Source organism: Hoplias malabaricus, chromosome 7, assembly GCF_029633855.1.
Source record: "Hoplias malabaricus isolate fHopMal1 chromosome 7, fHopMal1.hap1, whole genome shotgun sequence".
NCBI classification, from domain to species: domain Eukaryota; kingdom Metazoa; phylum Chordata; class Actinopteri; order Characiformes; family Erythrinidae; genus Hoplias; species Hoplias malabaricus.
In genome coordinates, this window is record NC_089806.1 from 34,495,725 (window position 1) to 34,515,101 (window position 19,377).

At 40.1% G+C, this 19,377-nt stretch overlaps 1 protein-coding gene across 4 annotated transcripts in view; it reads left to right on the top strand.

The window, feature by feature from the left end:
- Positions 1 to 14,846, top strand: part of dspb (desmoplakin b) — a 29,464-nt gene extending 14,618 nt beyond the window's left edge. For 3 of the 4 annotated variants that reach the window (XM_066676459.1, XM_066676461.1, XM_066676460.1), the window contains 13 exons: positions 213 to 367; positions 1,859 to 1,985; positions 2,646 to 2,832; positions 3,146 to 3,390; positions 4,393 to 4,571; positions 4,663 to 4,801; positions 5,698 to 5,891; positions 6,924 to 7,086; positions 8,081 to 8,164; positions 8,353 to 8,460; positions 8,552 to 8,650; positions 8,736 to 10,562; positions 11,096 to 14,846. In XM_066676459.1, coding sequence (XP_066532556.1) covers positions 213 to 367; positions 1,859 to 1,985; positions 2,646 to 2,832; positions 3,146 to 3,390; positions 4,393 to 4,571; positions 4,663 to 4,801; positions 5,698 to 5,891; positions 6,924 to 7,086; positions 8,081 to 8,164; positions 8,353 to 8,460; positions 8,552 to 8,650; positions 8,736 to 10,562; positions 11,096 to 14,251 — 6,663 coding nt within the window. In that variant the 3' untranslated portion in view covers positions 14,252 to 14,846. The remainder of the gene's footprint in view (positions 1 to 212; positions 368 to 1,858; positions 1,986 to 2,645; positions 2,833 to 3,145; positions 3,391 to 4,392; positions 4,572 to 4,662; positions 4,802 to 5,697; positions 5,892 to 6,923; positions 7,087 to 8,080; positions 8,165 to 8,352; positions 8,461 to 8,551; positions 8,651 to 8,735; positions 10,563 to 11,095) is intronic. The other variant, XM_066676463.1, reaches the window with a different exon arrangement.
- The last annotated feature ends 4,531 nt before the right edge of the window (positions 14,847 to 19,377 follow it).

A 19,377-nucleotide genomic window follows, 5' to 3' on the forward strand; every position in this document is an offset into this window, starting at 1 on the left:
TATGTTTTTCATTAATTGCTGAATATCCCTGCACAGCTTTAATAATTACTACTGGAATACATTTGATTTGGCAGTGCATCAGTCTGAATTATTGCAATGAAAGTTTCAGTTTGGTGCATTGCTTATCCTTAGAAAATATAAACACAGCCCCCAAGTGTGTACATTGTGTCATTTTCTCTCTTTTTCTCTCTCTCTCTCTCGGTCACTCACAGAAAGTGATTTGTAAGGGTGATGAAGGGATTCTGAAAGATAACTCAGAGCGCAGTAAGTGGCATGTAACTGGACCTGGCGGCCTGGATATGCAAGTGCCCTCTGTCTGTCTCCTAGTGCCTCCACCCAACCCACTGTCTACCAGCCTAGCTAGCAAGTATGACATTTATGTAAACATATAAACATGCACACACATTTTAAGGCCGGTACACTGACCCAGTGTTTTACAACAAATTTCATCAAACTCAGTTGTTGAGTTGATGAGCCATATTTGTTTTGAAATGCTCTAAAATGTTCTTACACATTAACACTGGTGCGGTAGCTGAGTAGAACCAGAGCATATCTGTCGAAATGACAACATATGCTACATTTTACAAATGCACCGCAAATTCACAAGACATGTAAATTAGCAAAACATGCAAATTAATAAAAGATTAGAACAGCTGGCACCAGTTTTCTCTAAGGCTTATCTAGCCCAATACACAGAGCACAGTCCATTAAAGTTTTTGACTGTGTTGGGGCTTTTCCTAGTGGCAGTACGAATTTATTTGAAGGTGACATTTGAATATGTTAAAGTCTGTCCTTAAATTTTGGGGATTTGAGGATTTAGAGACCTTCTTGGTGTGATTTGTACACCCGGCATGTGGAAGATAACTTTTTAATATGCATTTAGAGTGGGTCAATCTAATGATTAGTCAGAGTAAAATATTCAGAGACCTTGGTCAGAAATTGACGGAAATATCTTAAGAGGATGTAAGAGGATCTTAGCCCCATTAGCATATTTATCATAGGATCAAATGGAAAACTGTTAGCACATTAGAATGAATTTCCCTGCTTTTGTGACCAATTCTGTGTGAGTTATTCATATACAGTTGGCATCACCTGGGACCTAATGGCAATCTCCTGTGGTATTGCCACTTACAGACACCAACAAAACTAAGGAGCCCAGGTGATGCCTCAGCCAACTGAGTATAGGAATTGACTGAGGCATCACCTGGGATCTAACCAGCAATCTCCTGATGATATTGCCACTTACAGACAGCAACAAAACTCGGGAGCCCCTCATTGACTGCTTTGATGTTGTTAAGATTATAGTTCTAGATTATATCCCATTCCCACTTGTTATTTTTTTTTGTGACCAAAAATGGTTTGTAAATTATAGGGGATGAGAATTGGTAACAAAGTCTGCACTTAAATGGGCAACAAAGTTCTTTTTTTGGACCATGATTGCTGTAAACTCTAAACAATCTAATACGTTTAATTTCCCTTGTGATTCAGCAGCTAGGATTAACTTTAGCTAACATTCCTTGTTACATTGCTTAGTAACAGAATAATTCCCATTTATACATGTACAGCGGCTGTCATGATTTTAAATGATCCATAGAACTGAGGAGTGCATTTTGTCAGATTACAGCACCTGCAGAATCATTCTGTCATTCAATTTTAATGTTTGGATACTAAGAGAAAATGACTGACATACTTATTAGTGGGAATATTTTTTAGACAGTTGTCATTATTAGAATGTTGGTGTTGATTGGGGAAATTTGCTTGGTGAGACATGGCATTTAAACGTTCTCACTGAAATTTTGTAGTCCTAGGTATGCATGTTGTAAAGTTCACACAACGTTTGTATTGCATTGCATTGCAGGAATGAACAATATTATGAAGCCATTATGTCACTGTGGAACCAGCTTTACATCAACATAAAGAGCCTCATCTCTTGGCAGTACTGCCTTCAGGACATCCAACGTATCAACTCCCTCACCATGTCTATGGTAAACCACTACACACACACACACACACACACACTGCCACAATTCTTTTAAGAAGTTGGATTGTCACACTTCTTTTTTCAAGCAAAAACACAGGAGCCTTCATTATGCTTTTTTTATTGAATGTAATTGAATGTATTTTTAATAAGTTGCTTTCTTTACAGACATACAATTATTATTTTTTGTAACATTATTATAATTATTATTGGTAAAGTAAATCTAAAATGTTTTTGTACTGACTCAATAATGCAGAATTTATAAAATAAATATCTATAACAGAATTTGTACTTAAAAAAATAAATTGCCTAAAACTTTTGCACAGTACTGTATATTCTATGTGATCATAAAATCAACAGAGTGCATCTAAACATGTGCTTTGCCATGACAACTGTGTATTGATAGTATGAGTATTATAAGGATTTCTTTTTAATGAATGTATTTCAAAGGTGTTATATATTTCTTTAATCACACACAAAAAAACAACAACAGACAAATTTTACTTTAATGCTTTACTTTAATGTCATACATGAGATATGTTTAAAAAGATAACATGCTTCTGCTGCAGGCAACCATTCAGATACCATTCATAGCTTATAATTTTCTACATAGCGAATCACATATAATGATTTATGTTATATCACCATTTATATTCTATGTGTGTAGCTGGCTCAGATGCGTCCAGAAGAATACCGCAGCATCATTAAGAGTTTGGAAACTCACTACCAAGAATTCCAGAGGACCAGCTCAGGCTCTGACATATTTGGAGAAGACGACAAGAAAACCATCGAGACCCAGTACTCTGGAGCCCAAAAACGCTATGACGACCTAGTCGTCCAGTTACCAACCTATAGTGAGTGCATTCACAATTATGCATGTACATTATGCTAGCAAACTGCAGAAACAGCTAGCTGTGAAGTTCTCATTGTAAACTGAGGACATGCTTTCCTCTGCATTCTGCTTATTAAGCCACTTCTCAAGCAGAAAAGTGTCCGTCTTAAACATGACAAAAAAAAACACCATTGCTCAAATGTTGTATGGATGTTTTAAGTAAAAATAATTACACATCCTTTACAGAGGACATTTGACACTTTAATCCAAAATAAATTAGCATATAGTATACAAATGTACATGCACTCTACAGCATAATTCCTTGTCTATTTCAGCTGTCCAGCAAGTACAAAAGGATGTGGTAGACTTTTCAGCAGTTAAAGCAGATGCTAGTCCTTTGGTTTCAGCAGCTCCACCAGCAACGACTCGTAAGGTTTCATACAGCGTGAACTTGCTCAGCGAATTGGATGCTTTGCAGCTGAAGCTGAAAACTGCAGAGTCAGCCCTAACCACTCACCTGCACATCCCACTGGGACAGGACGCTCCGACACAGTGTGCGGTTCACATAACTCGCACACAGGTAGGTCTACACATATCACGCCCCACATACAAGTCATGTCATGCAAACTGGGCAAGGACATGCATGTGCAACATGGATAAGGCTCCGTTCAGTGGGAATTATTATAAACGTTTTTTTCCCTGTTGGACCAGGAATCATGTAAGCTAGAAAACTGTTCATGTCCAAACATGAATGCTTGGGAGGGAAAAGTTCTTGTGGTTGGATTGTTCTGCTGTGGATGTAAGCTGACAGTAGCAAAGAGATCTAACTGAAGCAACATGCCATATTGTCATCTACTGGCTGATTCATTGTCATGTTGGAGTACATTCCATCCTCCTTCAGATGACTACAAGTTTTCTTGTATTCCACTGAGCCTCTGTTCTCTCAGAAATTTTATTCATTGGAATAAATTGCAAGATGGATGTTACAATTTCTCTGTCATTGTCTACATTGCTGATGTAACTTTCAGAACAGAGAAAGAGAAATAAAAAAACATGAAAATGACACTTTGCTAGAAGGGACCTTGCTTGTGAGGGCTAAAAGAAGGAGGTGAACTTAGATACTGTTTTTGGGCAGGAATTCAGATCAGCTTTGGTATGTGTGTAAAGCCAAGCCCCCCTGTTGGGTGGGTGAATGCAAGAGAAGAAGAGGGTTGGAGACGGGGCACAGGTGGGAGCGAGTTTGTTCGATGTGTTTGGACCCCCACAGGATGCCATTCCTCCTGTCTTCGATGAGTGGGCTGTGTTCTCCTTGTGTCTGCATGGGTTTCCTCCAGGGATTTCGGTTTCCTCCTGCAGTTCATAAACACATGTTGTTAGGGAGATTGGCTATACAAAAATGTCCATACTGACATACTGAGTAAATGTGTGATGCCCTGTGATGGATTAGGGCCATGGCCAAGGTGTGTTTCTTGTGTCCAATGAATCCAGGTAGGCTCTGGACTCACTGCAACCCAGAACATGATGAAGTGGATATTAATGAATATTAATGAATAAATGAAAGAATTTGTTTTAATTTATGTAGGCGGTGCAGAAGGATGTGGAGACAATGAAAAGGGAGTTTCAGAGTCTACAAGAATGTGTGTTGGAGGAACTAGAGGGCATGAAAGATGCAGATAAAGCTCAGTTTCTAAGCAGTCAACTTGGGGTCATCAATCAAAGATTGCACAAACTTGGGTCTCAAACTGATGCATATCTTATAAGGTAAATAAAAACTTACCTTTTTTTTCTTTCAAAGATAAAAAAACAGTTTGTGTTTGGCAAAAAATGAAACTCTTTTGCAATTTTGTGCCAGGTTGAAGGCGATGAAGTCTCTGCTACAGTCTTTACTGCAGGCAGAGGATGTGGTGAAAGTTTATGAAGCTCGACTTACTGAAAGAGACACAACATCGCTTGACCCAGCTGAAGTTCAAGCGTACCAGAGCACCCTTAGGGTATTGTATACTGAACTTTACAATAGTGTTAAATTCTTTAAGCTTTACTTCAGTCTGAGGGATTGAAGTACTATAGAGCAGGGTTCTTTAAACTTTTTTCCAGCGACCCACATTTTGTCCACTGATTTATATCACGACACAGACAACACACTCCTCTGTAAGTTCACTAATTTATAAAACGAAATATAGCTGGACATTTGTTTCTCGACACCACTATTAATACTATTCAGGTTTTAGGGTGAATCCCATTTTACTGTTTTACCTAGGGGTAGGGTGTCTCAGTTATTTTAGGGAAATAAACTCATAAATGTCTGTATTTTAAACGAGAGGTTTTGAAAAAACAGCTGTGGAGTAAGAAGCTGAATTCAGTTTTATATCACAGAAGAGTCCAGAGTGGGTGATAATATAGGATTGTTGCACAGCTACCTTAAGGGCACTGCTAGTACACACTGAATGAAGTGCTGCTCTGTTTTATTTGTGTTCTGAAAACATATCTGGCTCTTGAAGGGTTGTCCTGTTTCGTAGGGGAAGATTTTAACCACTACACCTCCTTTGTTGAAAGGATGATACCTGTAAACAATGGGTTGGGTTAAAAATAAGAACTGGAATTAAAAGTTATAACAGCAGCAGATGAGCTAAGACAAGCTAAAGGGGGTGTTGGTGTATGTGTTAATTTTGTGTTTATGTCCCTGTTAAAAGTCAGTTGTTTAATTATCAATATTTTTTCTGAGACCTATTTCTTTTGGCTTTTTTTCTCTAAATCCCTGCTGTAGAGAAACAGTATCCTGGGAAATGTATGAGTTGTATTTTTTTTCTGTTAATTAATTTCTGTAGATTGTATATTGATGTTTCATTTACCTAAAATATGTTCTCAAATATGTTATCATGTTTTGTAGATTATGCGTACTGAGCTTGAACAGAAGGAAAGTATCCTGGGTTCACTGGAGTCTGAATTAAATAAGGCCTGTCGGTGCAATGAACAAATTTATCAGGATTGTCAAAAATGTGATTTTGAGGTTTGCCAGTACTCTGAACATGCAAGCTTGTTATCTGACCGTTGGAAGCGCATTCAGGCACAGATAAACAGCAGGTAAGGTCTTAAAACCACTGTCCACTCATTTTCATACTTTTCTAATAACCCATATAAAACATGTCTCAGATTTTTCGTAAGAACAGTATTTACTTCTGACACTGCGTTTATTTTAACATGGTGATGCTATGGTAAATCATGCTGCAATTTTAAATACCCTCACAGTTCTAAAAAGCAACAGATAGGGGATTTGGAGTTCAGTTTTATTTACAGAGCGATTCTTACCTGGTGTTGTCACAAAGAATTCCAAGTCCTAGCCCCAGAGAGTGTAAGCTGATGCAACAGTGGCAACAAAACACAGGAGCACAAGGAAAAAACCAAAAGAGGAGCCCATCCTGCTGTGGTAGAAACCGGCAGGTCAGGCACTCCAGAAAGAACAAAGAAACAACTATATAATCACAATCAATTAAGATTGGTTCATTTAGACATGCTAATGTTACAAGTGTGTTAAGAGCTGTGTTAATAAAGAACACGCTGAAGCCGGTAATGGGTGAACAGTTTTAGTTAAAGCAGAGGCTCAGTTAGTGACATGAAGGTAAGAGACTGGGGTACATACAGACAGAAGCTTGTCATGTAATCAAAGCTGGCCAATGTCTGGTAAGTGAGGATCAACCCACTCTGAAAACCTTTTTCTGGCAATAGATCAGACGGGGTGGACAGTTGTTCCACTTGGCAGAGAAACATAGGGAGTTAGATCTGATATTTGATTTCAGGTGACTGTATAACACCTATAATAATAATTAGAGTGTATTTTGAAACTCCAGCAGACCTTATTAGAACAGTGTCAATGAAAAGGGAGAGATAGAGAGGTAGCACAGACTTGAGGGCACCCAGAGATGCCAGTGGGCTTCTGCTCCACCATCAGCAGACAGGAGTGATTTGAGAGATCTTAGATCAACACAATGATTTGCACATATTACACATTAACATACATTTTTATCTACATTAAAAAATAGAGGACAGTGGTTTTCATATACAGTCTTTCATTTAGCTTTATTTAGCTACAAATTCTAATATATTTTTCTGTCTCAGGTTGGGAGATCTGGACTCATATCTGCAGCAGTTACTGCAGTATCTGCACTCTAGCTCTAATCTTAGTGCCTGGATTGATGGGACCAGAAGCCGTATAGATGCACAACAGACCTCCAAGACTGACGACATTACAGTCTTCACCAGATTTCTTAATCAACAGAAAGTAGGCCTTTTTCTGTTGTACAAACTGACAGAAATTTTGCTTGATTTACTCATTGGGCTAAACATAAATACTAATTTTTATGTCTTGTCATGAATGCCTCAGATATGTCTTGGGGTAACAGGTTAATACATGGGTTATGTGGTGGATGATAGAAGTGAAGAACATGGAAATTGTTATTAGTTATTGATTTACTTTTATTTATTAGTTATTGACTTAATTATAAAAAAGAGGTATATAATGGAGCTGCTTACCACATTAGGTAAGTCAAGATAATTGACAATAAAGAGCTTGGGACTGGAACTGGTTGCAAGTTCCATCCGCACAACAGGCAAAAAATTTGGGTTCAGGTGTGCACTTGTCTGTGTGTGTGTGTTCTCTGACACGGATGGGTTAACAGCGCAACACACATTTCATTGTAGGTTGCACGATGACAAATGAATGTTAACCTTAGATGGATAACCTAACAAATTGCTTAAGACAAAAAAGTAAACCATTAGCTTAATGGATACCAAAGAATTAAAATTTCCAAATGGTGTTAGTAACACAACAGCTGAAAATGGTGCAAAAAAACTGAGTAAGTCAAGAATAACCCAGAAAAAAAATTAAGGGTGGACTGCAGATGGTGCCAAAGAATATTAAAGATACAACAAACCTCTAACCTACATAGTCTTGTTTAGTCTACACAAAAATATAGCAGGAAGTCATTGTCCTTTACTTGACTTATAGTACTATTGTGTTGATGTAAAGGCATGTCAGAACTCTCTGTCCACATATCACATTGAAGACATTGGAGAATGAGAGAAAATGGATCAATTTAATTGAGTAAAGTTTCAAGAAAATTTAAAAAATCATTCTTGTTATTATCGCCTTTTACAATTCAATTCCAAGGTTTCTGGACCTGGTTTGTTCTTTTATTGTTATTATGTGGTTGTCATGGTTCATTTTTTAAACTATCTGAGGATTTGCATTATAGCTTTTTGTATGTGTTTTTCAGGCACTGAATTCTGAGATAATGGCAAAGAGAGAAATGGTGGAGGATGTGCAGAAGGATGGTGATGTGTGCATGAATTCAATCAAGGTAGAAATGGCAAAGAAATTCTGACATGGTTAATATGTGTTAGATATGAGTAATATATGTTTCTGTTAACGCTAATCTATTGAATTTATTGTTATCCGTTGTAGCATACAAAATATTTACTAGGTAAAACAGGTAAAAATAGTAAAAACCACTAGAATATAATTTTTTTTTTAATTGTGTATGTCCAGGGCTATGAGGTGGAGTTGGCATCTTATAGTGCTGGGCTAGAGACTCTACTCAACATTCCTATTAAGAGAACAGTGCTGCAATCCCCATCTACTGCAGTAATAAAGGAGGTAGGTAACAAATATATATACTCATACTAAGTAAACTCTTTTTTTTAAATAAACTTTTCAGGTTGCTTATAAATTTTTACTTATGTCTCAGGTTTCCACCTTACATGCCCGCTACTTGGAACTACTAACACATTCAAGTGATTACTGCAAACACCTTGGAGAGTCACTGAAGAACCTGGAGCAACTCAAGGTACATACAACTCACTTAGCTTCCTAATATGACTCACATTTACATTCTTACTCCTAACACAGTTTGTTCTGTCTTGAATTCACAGATGAAAAACACTAGGATAGATTTGCTTGAAGAGGAGCTAAGGCTTCTAAAAGCTGACATCCAAGACCGCGATGCTAACAATGCTTCGCTGCAGAATGCGCTCTCACAGTACCAATTACAGCTGAATGAATCTCAGGAGCACCTTCTTTCTCTGGAGGAAGTTAAGAGGAGCCAAGCCATGCAGTGTAGTGCAGCACAGGATAGCTTAAACTCTTCTCAGAGCCAGTTACAGGGTCTCATGGAGGAGCTGCAGAACTTCAAGCTGCTTTTGGAGAAAGAGAAGGCAAAGAAGAAGATTGTGGAGGAGCGGTATACCAGTCAACAAGAAGAACACGAGCAAGTCATGCGGAAACTTCAAAGGGACCTGGAAGGGGCCAGCTGGGCCAAGATTGAGTTGGAGAAGGCTGTGGCAGATCGGACTCTGGAGGTGGAGCGTCTGAGAAAGCAGCTGGAGGAAGAGGCGCAGAACGTGAAGGAGGCACAGGTGCAATTGGCTAAGGTAAGGCAGCAACACAGCACTGAAATCAGCGAGGTGAAACAGGTCTATGAGTCCCAGATTCTGGTAACACAGACCAACATGCAGAAGCTTTCGCAGCAACGGGAGACTGACTGCTCGTCCATGCAGCTGGAGGTTGACAGGCTAAAGAGGGAATCCAAGGAATTACAGGAAGAGCTGAGAAGGCTGCAGCGCACCCTCGGGGACGAGGAGGCTCAGAGAAGGCGCACTGAAAATCTGCTGCAGCAACAGACCTCGGCAAGCACAGTGGAGGCCAGGAAAAATAGTGAACTAGAGACTCAAATTCAACTGCTTATCAGTCAGAAGGGTAAAGATGAGAACAAATGGAAGGAGATGCAGGAGAACACCATGAGGGCACTAATGGAAAAAAACAATGAAGTGTCAAGCCTCAAACGTTCTCTTGAGGAAGAACTGCGGAAGAAGAGGGCTCTTGAAGTTGAGAGTAGTCGTCTGGAAAAGGAGTTAGCTGACCTCCGTGCAAAACATACAACCTGCAGTCAAGAGTTAATCCAACTTCGTTCCTCACAGCAAGAGTTAATGGTCCTCCGTGTGGATCTGGAATCACAACACAATGAAAAGAACAGAGCAGAGCAGAACATTGCACGACTTCAAGCACGAATTCAGGAACTTCAGGAGGAGCTGAAACAGCTGGAGATGGAGCTTGAGCAACAAGGGCGAATGGCACAAGAGGAGGCTGCTAAGCGAAGGAGAACAGAAGTTCAGCTTGAGAATACCAGCCAGGCCATGCGTGAGTACACATCCACCATCACTACTCTGCGCAAGAGTCTGGAGGACACAAGCATCAAGGGTAAACAAGCAGAGGAAGAGTGCAGAAGATTGAAAGACGCTCTTGATCGTAACATGAAGGAGCATTGTTTCTCTAGCCAGCGTTTTGCCACACTTGAAGCTGAAATGAAGGCCTTGAGGCTGCAGCTGGTGCAAGAGCAGGGTCGGGTTCGTGAATCAAGCCAACGCTACGAAGCCCTGCAAAGGCGCATGGAGGAGATAACTCAAGCTCTAAATGAAAAGTCAGCTCTCACAGAACAACTAAAGAAGCGTACAGATACTCTGACCAATGAGCGTCTCCAACTAGAGCAGGAGCTGCGTGCTGTGCGTCAGGAGCACGACGCGCTACTGCAAGGCAGGCGGCAAGATGATGAACAGATGAATATCCAGATTAAAGCACTTCAGCAACAGCTCCAAAACAGCCAGCATTCCCAGGCCGAGCATGACAGCTATGTGCAACAGCTCTCACAAGAGAGAGAAAAGCTGCGACAGGAGATACAGAATATTCAAAAACAAGCCTGTGAGGTACTAATTCACTCTAGAATGTCTGGGACTGTAGTAGACTGTAGTTCCACTCAGAAATTGTGTAGGTATTGCTTTAGCTTGCTGCTTGCTTCTACACCTGGCAGGATGCTGCAAATTTCATATCATATTTCAACATGCAAAAAAATCATATTTTGCATGGTTAAATTTTGCACTTCAATCAACTGTTAATTTCCTCAAGCTCCCTTTCTGTGTGCTTTTTGCTTCTGCCAGTACATTGTTGTGATCATTGTCCCTTAATCAAGAAGTCTGTGTTGTGGTAACATGTTGTTCATTTACTCATGTTCATATATATATTTCCTCTTTCTTGTTCATATGGTTTAGTGTATTTTGATTTTTTAACACCAATCCAATTAAAACATAATTGAAAGTAGATTGTTTTAAAACAAATGTCTATGTAGATAAAACAGTTGTTTTATACATGATATATCATATAACTCATTTCTCTCTCATTCTCTCTCTCTCTCTCTCTCTCTCTCTCTCTCTCTCTCTTAAACACTCTCTTATGACTCCAGACTTCATCCTTGATCCAGACCTCCCAGTCTCAGTGCACTGAATTACGGAACGAGCGAGATGCCCTCATAAAAAAGATGAATACATTGGAACAGGATATTAAACGCATGAGGGAATTTGAGATAGAGCTGAACCGCATCAAACTATCACTGGAGTCTGAACTGCGTTTGAAAACACGGCTGCAAGAAGAGAATGACACTCTCAGGAAGGAGTTCAGCCAGTGGAAAAAGCAATGTGAGATACAGGAGGATAATCTGCGGCAGCATAGTTCACAGTGTATGGTGCTAGAGGCAGAACGTAACTCCTTGAGAAGTGAGTTAGAGAGGCTGCAGGCCCGCTTAAAGGAGATGGAGGAGCAATACAGTGTCCATTTGCAGGCACAAAAACATATTGAGCTGCAGACATCCATCAGTCCCTCTACACTGGTGTTTGATGGTGTCCGCAAAACTGTTACAGCCCACGAGCTGCATGCCTGTGGTGTAATCGACAAAACAACATTAGACCAGTTGATAAAGGGACAAAAGTGTGTCCAGGATGTGGCTGTTGATATCAAGCTAAATCTCAAGGGTACTGGAGCCATTGCTGGACTAACAGCTGGACCTGAAGGAAATTTAACATTCACAGAGGCCAAGAGAGATAACTTGATCTCAAAAGAGAGTGCCAATAAACTGTTGGAGGCTCAGGCAGCTACAGGCCATATAATTGATCCCAGAGCTAATGTGAAGATGACAGTGGAAGAAGCTTGTCTCTGTGGACTTGTAGAAGAAGAAGATAAGGCGCAGTTGCTCACTGCAGAGGCTGCCTGCATTGGATTTAGAGATCCAGAGACCACCAAACCTCTATCAGTTAGCCAAGCCATGAGGAAGGGACTGATCAATCAAGATACAGCTCTGCGTCTGCTGCAGGCACAGGAGGCTACAGGAGGGATCCTTGACCCTGTTCTCAGTGTTTATCTCCCGAAGGATATTGCCAGGGACCGTGATATAATTGACCGCAGTCTGTATGAAGCCCTGAATGCAAAACCAAACTGCTACACTGACCCTGGTACAAGTCTGAGTTCTAGCTACGTTACCCTAAAGAAGCAATGTAAAATTGACCCTAACACAGGCTTGCTCCTGCTTCCATTCGTTAAAGATCAAATGATGGTACAGGGCCTACGAGGGATGGTTTCTATGTCCGATTTAGTAGAGGCCAAATTGCTGGAGGCTTCAGACATCGATCAACTGAGAGAAGGCAAGATAACTAGTCAAGACATTGAGCATAGGCTTAGGGCCTACCTACGGGGATCTACCTGCATTGCTGGAGTTTATGATGAGGCCAATAAACGTATCCTGCCTATTTACCAGGCCAAGAAAGAAGGACTTCTGCGGCCCGGCACCACATTGGAGCTTCTAGAGGCCCAAGCAGCTTCAGGCTTCATGATAGACCCTGTTAACAATCAATACTACACAGTGGAAGAAGCCTGTAAAAAACATCTGGTTGGTGTGGAGTTTAAGGACAAACTCCTTTCTGCTGAGAGAGCAGTTACCGGATATAAAGATCCTGGTACTGACAAGATCATCTCACTCTTTGAAGCAATTGAAAGGGGTCTCATTGAGAAAGGCCATGGCATTCGCCTGTTAGAGGCTCAGATAGCCAGTGGTGGCATCATTGACCCCAAACAAAGCCATCGAATTGATGTTGATGTGGCCTTTCAGAGAGGATATTTTGGTGAAGAGATGAATCAGATTTTAAAAGATGAAGGAGATGACACAAAGGGGTTCTTTGATCCAAACACCCAAGACAATCTGACATATCTTCAACTGAAAGAACGCTGTATTACAGATGATAAAACTGGCCTTGTGCTTCTGCCACTCCATGATAAAAGCAAGATTGCAAAAACACAAAAGAACACTACAAGGAAAACCAGGGTTGTGATTGTAGATCCAGATACCAATAAGGAGATGACCGTACGTGAAGCCTATGACAAACAGCTGATTGACTATGAAACTTACCTGGAACTTACTGAACAAGAAAGTGAATGGGAGGAGATGACTGTTACTGCCTCAGATGGCACAAGCAAACTGGTCATCACTGATAGGAAAACAGGCCTTCATTATGACTTGAAAGAACTCCTTGAAAAGGGTGTAATTGACCAAGACACCTTAAACAAGTACAGCTCAGGGGTTATTACACTTACACAGTTTGTTGAAATCATTAGTAGTCAGACCAGTCCAGTGAGCAGTGGCCTTTCCTCCTCCACGTCCTCATCCTGCTCTTCCTCGTCTTCCCAGACAACAGTCCAAAGCGAGACAGTGTCAGCTGCCAGTAATGCTCTTTTGCAACAGTCTCCCACTGCATCTAATGCCCCGAAGCGCATTGCCAGCATGTCTATCACTTTGACGTCATCTGGAGTGCCTGTGGATGAGCAGAGTCCTGTTGGGGCTATCTTTGACACTGAAAAGTCAGAGAAGCTCAGTATTCATCAAGCATTGAAGCGTGGTCTTCTGGATTCTATCACAGCGCAAAGACTTTTAGAGGCACAGGCCTGCACTGGAGGCATTGTAAACCCAGAAAATGGCCGCCGAATTTCCATTCAGGAAGCTACCCGTTTGGGCATAATTGACGATGAAATGGCTAACCGGTTGAAGCCCGCTCAGAAGGCCTACATAGGCTTTGAAGATCTTAAAACCAAGAGAAAAATGTCAGCAGCTGAAGCAGTAAAAGAAAAGTGGCTACCATATGAGGCCGGGCAGCGCTTTCTTGAATTTCAGTTATTGACTGGAGGCCTGTTCGATCCAGAGCATGGTCGAAGACTCACACTTGATGAGGCTTTACGCTTGGGATGGTTGGATGGAAGAACTGCACAGAAGCTTCTGGAAACACGACACCACGCCAAGGCACTGACCTGTCCTAAGACTAAACTACGGATTTCCTACAAGGAGGCTATGGATGCCTGTATGTTGGAAGAAAAAACAGGAGTGCGAATGCTTCCTGCAGCTGCCACATCCTCACAAGGTATCAGCAGCCCCTACAACACAAAACCAAGCTCTGCTCCAGGCTCACGGGATGGATCCCGCAGAGGCAGCGTGGATCGTCCTTTTTCAACTTCATCCTCATCCAGATACAGCAGCTTCAGCTACAGAACAGCTTCTTTCAGCACCAGGTCTTTATCATAGGGAGCACAGCTGTCAAGCTATACACTGGATGTCCAGATTTTGAATCTGAAATGTTTTTGTTTTAGATTATTCCCAGAATTGTGATTTATTTAGCTGTTTTTTCAAGTCATAATGTGTAGTATCATCAGCTCAAAATAAATAATCTGTTATTAATTGTTTTTATGTAGTTGCTTGGGAGATCTTGTTATAAACCTTTTGATCAGATTGATTTATAGGTAGCAAAAATTAGTTTTTAAGACTCTTCTTAGATGCAAAGCACCTAATGGAAACTGTTTTTTACTCTTACTCATGATGTTAGGCACTATTTCTCATATAAATATGGAAGTGCTCCAACTGATCAATAACACTGTGTCCTTGTTTAAATAACAAAAAAAAAAAAAATAACATGACTTTTTATTTTTGAAATGGTGTGGTATACAACGAAATAATGAAGCAATAATCTTATAGCTGTAATGTTAACTTAGTTGGAAACTGTTCATTTTGCGTGCCTTTAATTTTCTACTAAAAAAAGCTTTTGCCATTGCCCTGTCTACTATATGTATAACATAGTTGTTAATTTGATGCCTTAAAATAAATAATAATAAAAAAAATCTATCATAACGATATAACGTATTTTGTGCTTGCTTATTTGAAACGATCCAGTAACAGTTAGATTTATTTATGCTCAAAGTTAATTACTTGTAGTTAATGGCAACATTGACAGTTCTGAAGAGCTACTGTTCTCACAAAAACAAACACCCCCTCCTGTTTGAGAAGTTGGAACGGTATGTTTGAGTAAGAAGCCAACTGTACTTTGTTCCTCGTTAAAGTCTAACTTGCCTGTAAGCTTTGACTCACTGTTTAAATTACCAACGAGGTTCATTTGAAGCTCCACCTGTTTAGTTTTGTAGCACTTTTGGTACTCTTAGCACTTTTTGTATGCCACTGCTGCATAAAAACATCAGATGTTTTACAAGAACGCAAACAGACAGGAGAGTTAGAGAACTGTGAGAAAACATTCTCTGAATTTTATAAAAATTGTATTGGGCATCACATTTAATAGAAGGGAATCATTTCTTGAAAATCTGTCATATTAATATACACCACCTGCTGACTTAGCATTGAAGAACCTCTTATAGTAGAGTTCAGTAGATTAGTCAGTATTAAGAAAACCAAGTTTAATACACTGGTAGATTTGGTTCATGAGCTGTGGTAGGTATTTGTTGGCTACCATAGCAAGTGCAGAGACTGGAAAATGTATAAATAAATTCCCTTTCCACTGTAAGTAATTGAGATCTATTTTATAACGCATTTAGACATTGCTATTAGTTAGCTTTAACGCAGTTTTCTCAATATTCAGGGGCACTGGAAACTGGGTAATGGTGGTTGATCTGACAGCATGGTGAGAACCTTGGTTTTAAACTTCACCATATGGGCAAAAGTATTGGGGCACACCACTTAATCACAGAATTTAAGGGTGAATCCCATTTCACCCCTTACCCTACCCCTCCATTTTGCCTACGGTTAAGAGTGTCTCAATTCTTGTAGGGAAAGAGGAATAGGAGGTAGGGTATACCACTTAAAACTGAAAATTTTCAGAGTCACACCTAAAGCAAACAGCAAATATCAGTATTTGCTCCTTAAACCTGATAATCGCTGTATTATTTTTGTTTAAGGTAGTTTTACTGCATTGTGACCCTTTACTTCACAATAAGCATGAAACCTAATGCCATGTGGTGTCAACATGGTGCCAGTGGGTATATTTATTTTTTTTAAAAAAAGGTTCAAACTCACTGTCTGCTGAAGGGGCCTGAGGAAGTGGGGTGAGTCCTACTACTAAGAGAAAAAATTATTTTTCAATATTTGACAAGTGCTTCTTCCTCAATCTTTAGCAAGTTGGGCCAGAAAGCAGGTAATCTGTGGGCTGACTGTTCAGATGTAGCTGACAGTCCAGGTAAAACATCTCAAGGGATGCTGGGTGGTTAGCCAAAGGCAAAATGGCTGATACGGTAGGTGGGTGGCTGACTGGCACATGTATTGTGTGACTGGCTGGTACTATGTTGGCTGAAATTGCTTGAGGTCTCCCTGTACTCCAGGAGCGGTGCAAGGAACCCTATAGCCATATATATCCATGGACACTGGGTTCTCAACCCTGCACCAGTCCTGTCTTTCTCCTGATTTTTTCTTTTTTTTATTTCTTTTTTTATTTTATTTAAATGTTTCCTTAAAGTTCTCCCATTTTTGTCTGCATACATCTAGATAAAAGAGAACAGGAATAAGGTAAGCAATATGGAACCTGCATAACTAGCATTTAAAAATTATAATTATCTTCTAATTATCATTATTATATAATTATTAAACATAGGACACTGAAATGTTAAGTTTCAGATATTTTGCCAGGTTATTATATACACTACATTTCCAGAAGTATTCGCTCATCTACCTTCGCACACATAGGAAGTTGAGTGACATCCCATTTCTAATCCACAGAATTTAATATGACGTCAGCCCACACTTTGCAGCTATAACAGCTTCAACTCTTCAGTGAGATCCCAAAGAAAGCATGCTTTACACCACTGCATCTGGGGCTGTGCATTGCACATGGTTGATGTAAGGCTTGTATGCAGCTGCTCGGTCATGGGATCCCATTCCATGAAGCTCTCTACACACTGTTCTTGAGCTAATCTGAAGGCCACATGAAGTTTGGAGGTCTGTAGAGGTTGACTGTGTAGAAAGTTGGCGATCTCTGCAAAATATATGCCTCAGCTGCCACTGACTCCGCAGTTACATTACATGGCCTAACTACTTTGTGGCCGAGTTGCTGTTGTTCCCAATCGCTTCCAATTTGTTAATACTACTGACAGTTAACTGTGGAATATTTTGTAGTGAGGAACTTTCACCACTGGACTTGTTGCACATGTGGCATCCTATCAAGGCACCATGCTGAAACGCAGTGAGCTCCTGAGAGTGACCCATTCTTTCACAAATGCTTGTAGAAACTGCATGCCTAGGTGCTTTTGGCCCTGGAAGTGAACAACTGAATTCAATATTTTAGAAGGGTGAGTGTATAATGGTGACCAATATATATATTATATACAAACCGGATTCCAAAAAAGTTGGGACACTAAACAAATTGTGAATAAAAACTGAATGCAATGATGTGGAGATGGCAAATGTCAATATTTTATTCGTAATAGAACATAGATGACAGATCAATAAGTTTAATCTGAGTAAATGTAACATTTTAAGGGAAAAATATTGTTTCAAAATTTCATGGCGTCAACAAATCCCAAAAAAGTTGGGACAAGGCCATTTTTTACCACTGTGTGGCATCCCCCCTTCTTACAACACTCAACAGACGACCAGTTTCTCAAGTTTAGAAACAGGAATGCTCTCCCATTCATGTCTAATACAGGCCTCTAACTGTTCAATCGTCTTGGGCCTTCTTTGTCGTACCTTCCTCTTTATGATGTGCCAAATGTTCTCTATAGGTGAAAGATCTGTACTGCAGGCTGGCCATTTCAGTACCCGGATCCTTCTCCTATGTAGCCATGATGTTGTTATTGCTGCAGAATGTGGTCTGGCATTATCTTGTTGAAAAATGCAGGGTCTTCCCTGAAAGAGATGACGTCTAGATGGGAGCATGTTGTTCTAGAACCTGAACATATTTCTCTGCATTAATGGTGCCTTTCCAGACATGCAAACTGCCCATGCCACAAGCACTCATGCAACCCCATACTATCAGTGATGCAGGCTTCTGAACGGAGGGTTGACAACAACTTGGGTTATCCTTGTCCTCTCTGGTCCAGATGACATGGCGTCCCAGTGTTCCATAAAGAACTTCAAATCGTGACCCGTCTGACCACAGAACAGTCTTCCATTTTGCCACACTCCATTTTAAAAGATCCCTGGCTCAGTGCAAACGTCTGAGCTTGTGGAGCTTGCTTAGAAATGGCTTCCTCTTTGCACTGTAGAGTTTCAGCTGGTAACGGCGGATGGCACAGTGGATTGTGTTCACTGACAATGCTTTCTGGAAGCATTCCTGAGCCCATTCTGTTATTTCCTTGACAGTGGCTTTCCTGTTTGAGGTGCAGTGACGTTTAAGGGCCCGGAGATCACAAGCATCCAGTAGAGTTTTACAGCATTGACCTTTACGCACAGCAATTGTTCTAGATTCTCTGAATCTTTTGATGATGTTATACACAGTTGATGATGATAACTTAAAAGTCTTTGCTATTTTACGCTGGGTAACACCATTCTGGTATCGCTGCACTGTCTTTCTGCGCAACAATGGTGGAATTGGTGATCCTCTTACCATCTTGGCTTCAGAGAGACACTGACACTCTGAGAAGCTCTTTTTATACCCAATCATGTTGTCAATTGACCTAATTAGTGTTAATTGGTCTTCCAGCTGTTTGTTATATGCTCAATTTCCTTTTTCCAGCCACTTATTGCTGCTTGTCCCAACTTTTTTGGGATTTATTGACACTGTGGAATTTTGAATCAACATATTTTTCCTTTCAAATGTTACATTTACTCAGATTAAACTTTTGATCTGTCATTTATGTTCTATTGCGAATAAAATATTGATCTTTTGCCATCTCCACATCGTTGCATTCAGTTTTATTCACAATTTGTTTAGTGTCCCAACATTTTTGGAATCCGGTTTGTATATATATATATATATATTTATTTATTTATTTATTTATTTTTGTTAACCCTTTTTGGCAACACTATAAGTATAAGTATAAGGCAAAACTTCCTGTAAATTGCTAATTTAAACATTTATTTAAAATATTAAAAACCTTCCAGGAGAACAAATATCCCTAATTTGCATACAATTGGAAAAATCTAAATTATGTATCGCTCAATTATTTCATAATGTTTCATCTCCACACACGAATAAGGGATTATTATCTATTATTTCAACATCTTTCTACACATTTCAGTTCAAGCAAAATACCGTAGTGTTTGGGCCACGGCGAAGTGTATCCTAATTCTGCTCTTACCTCCCTGACGCCTTGAACATGTGCGCCACTTTCGCTCACTCTCATCAAACCGATGATTGGGACAGGTCAATACGCTGATGGGGATGTAAACATGTAAAGGGATATTTTGTCTCCCCCTGCTGCCTAATGGTGCTATTA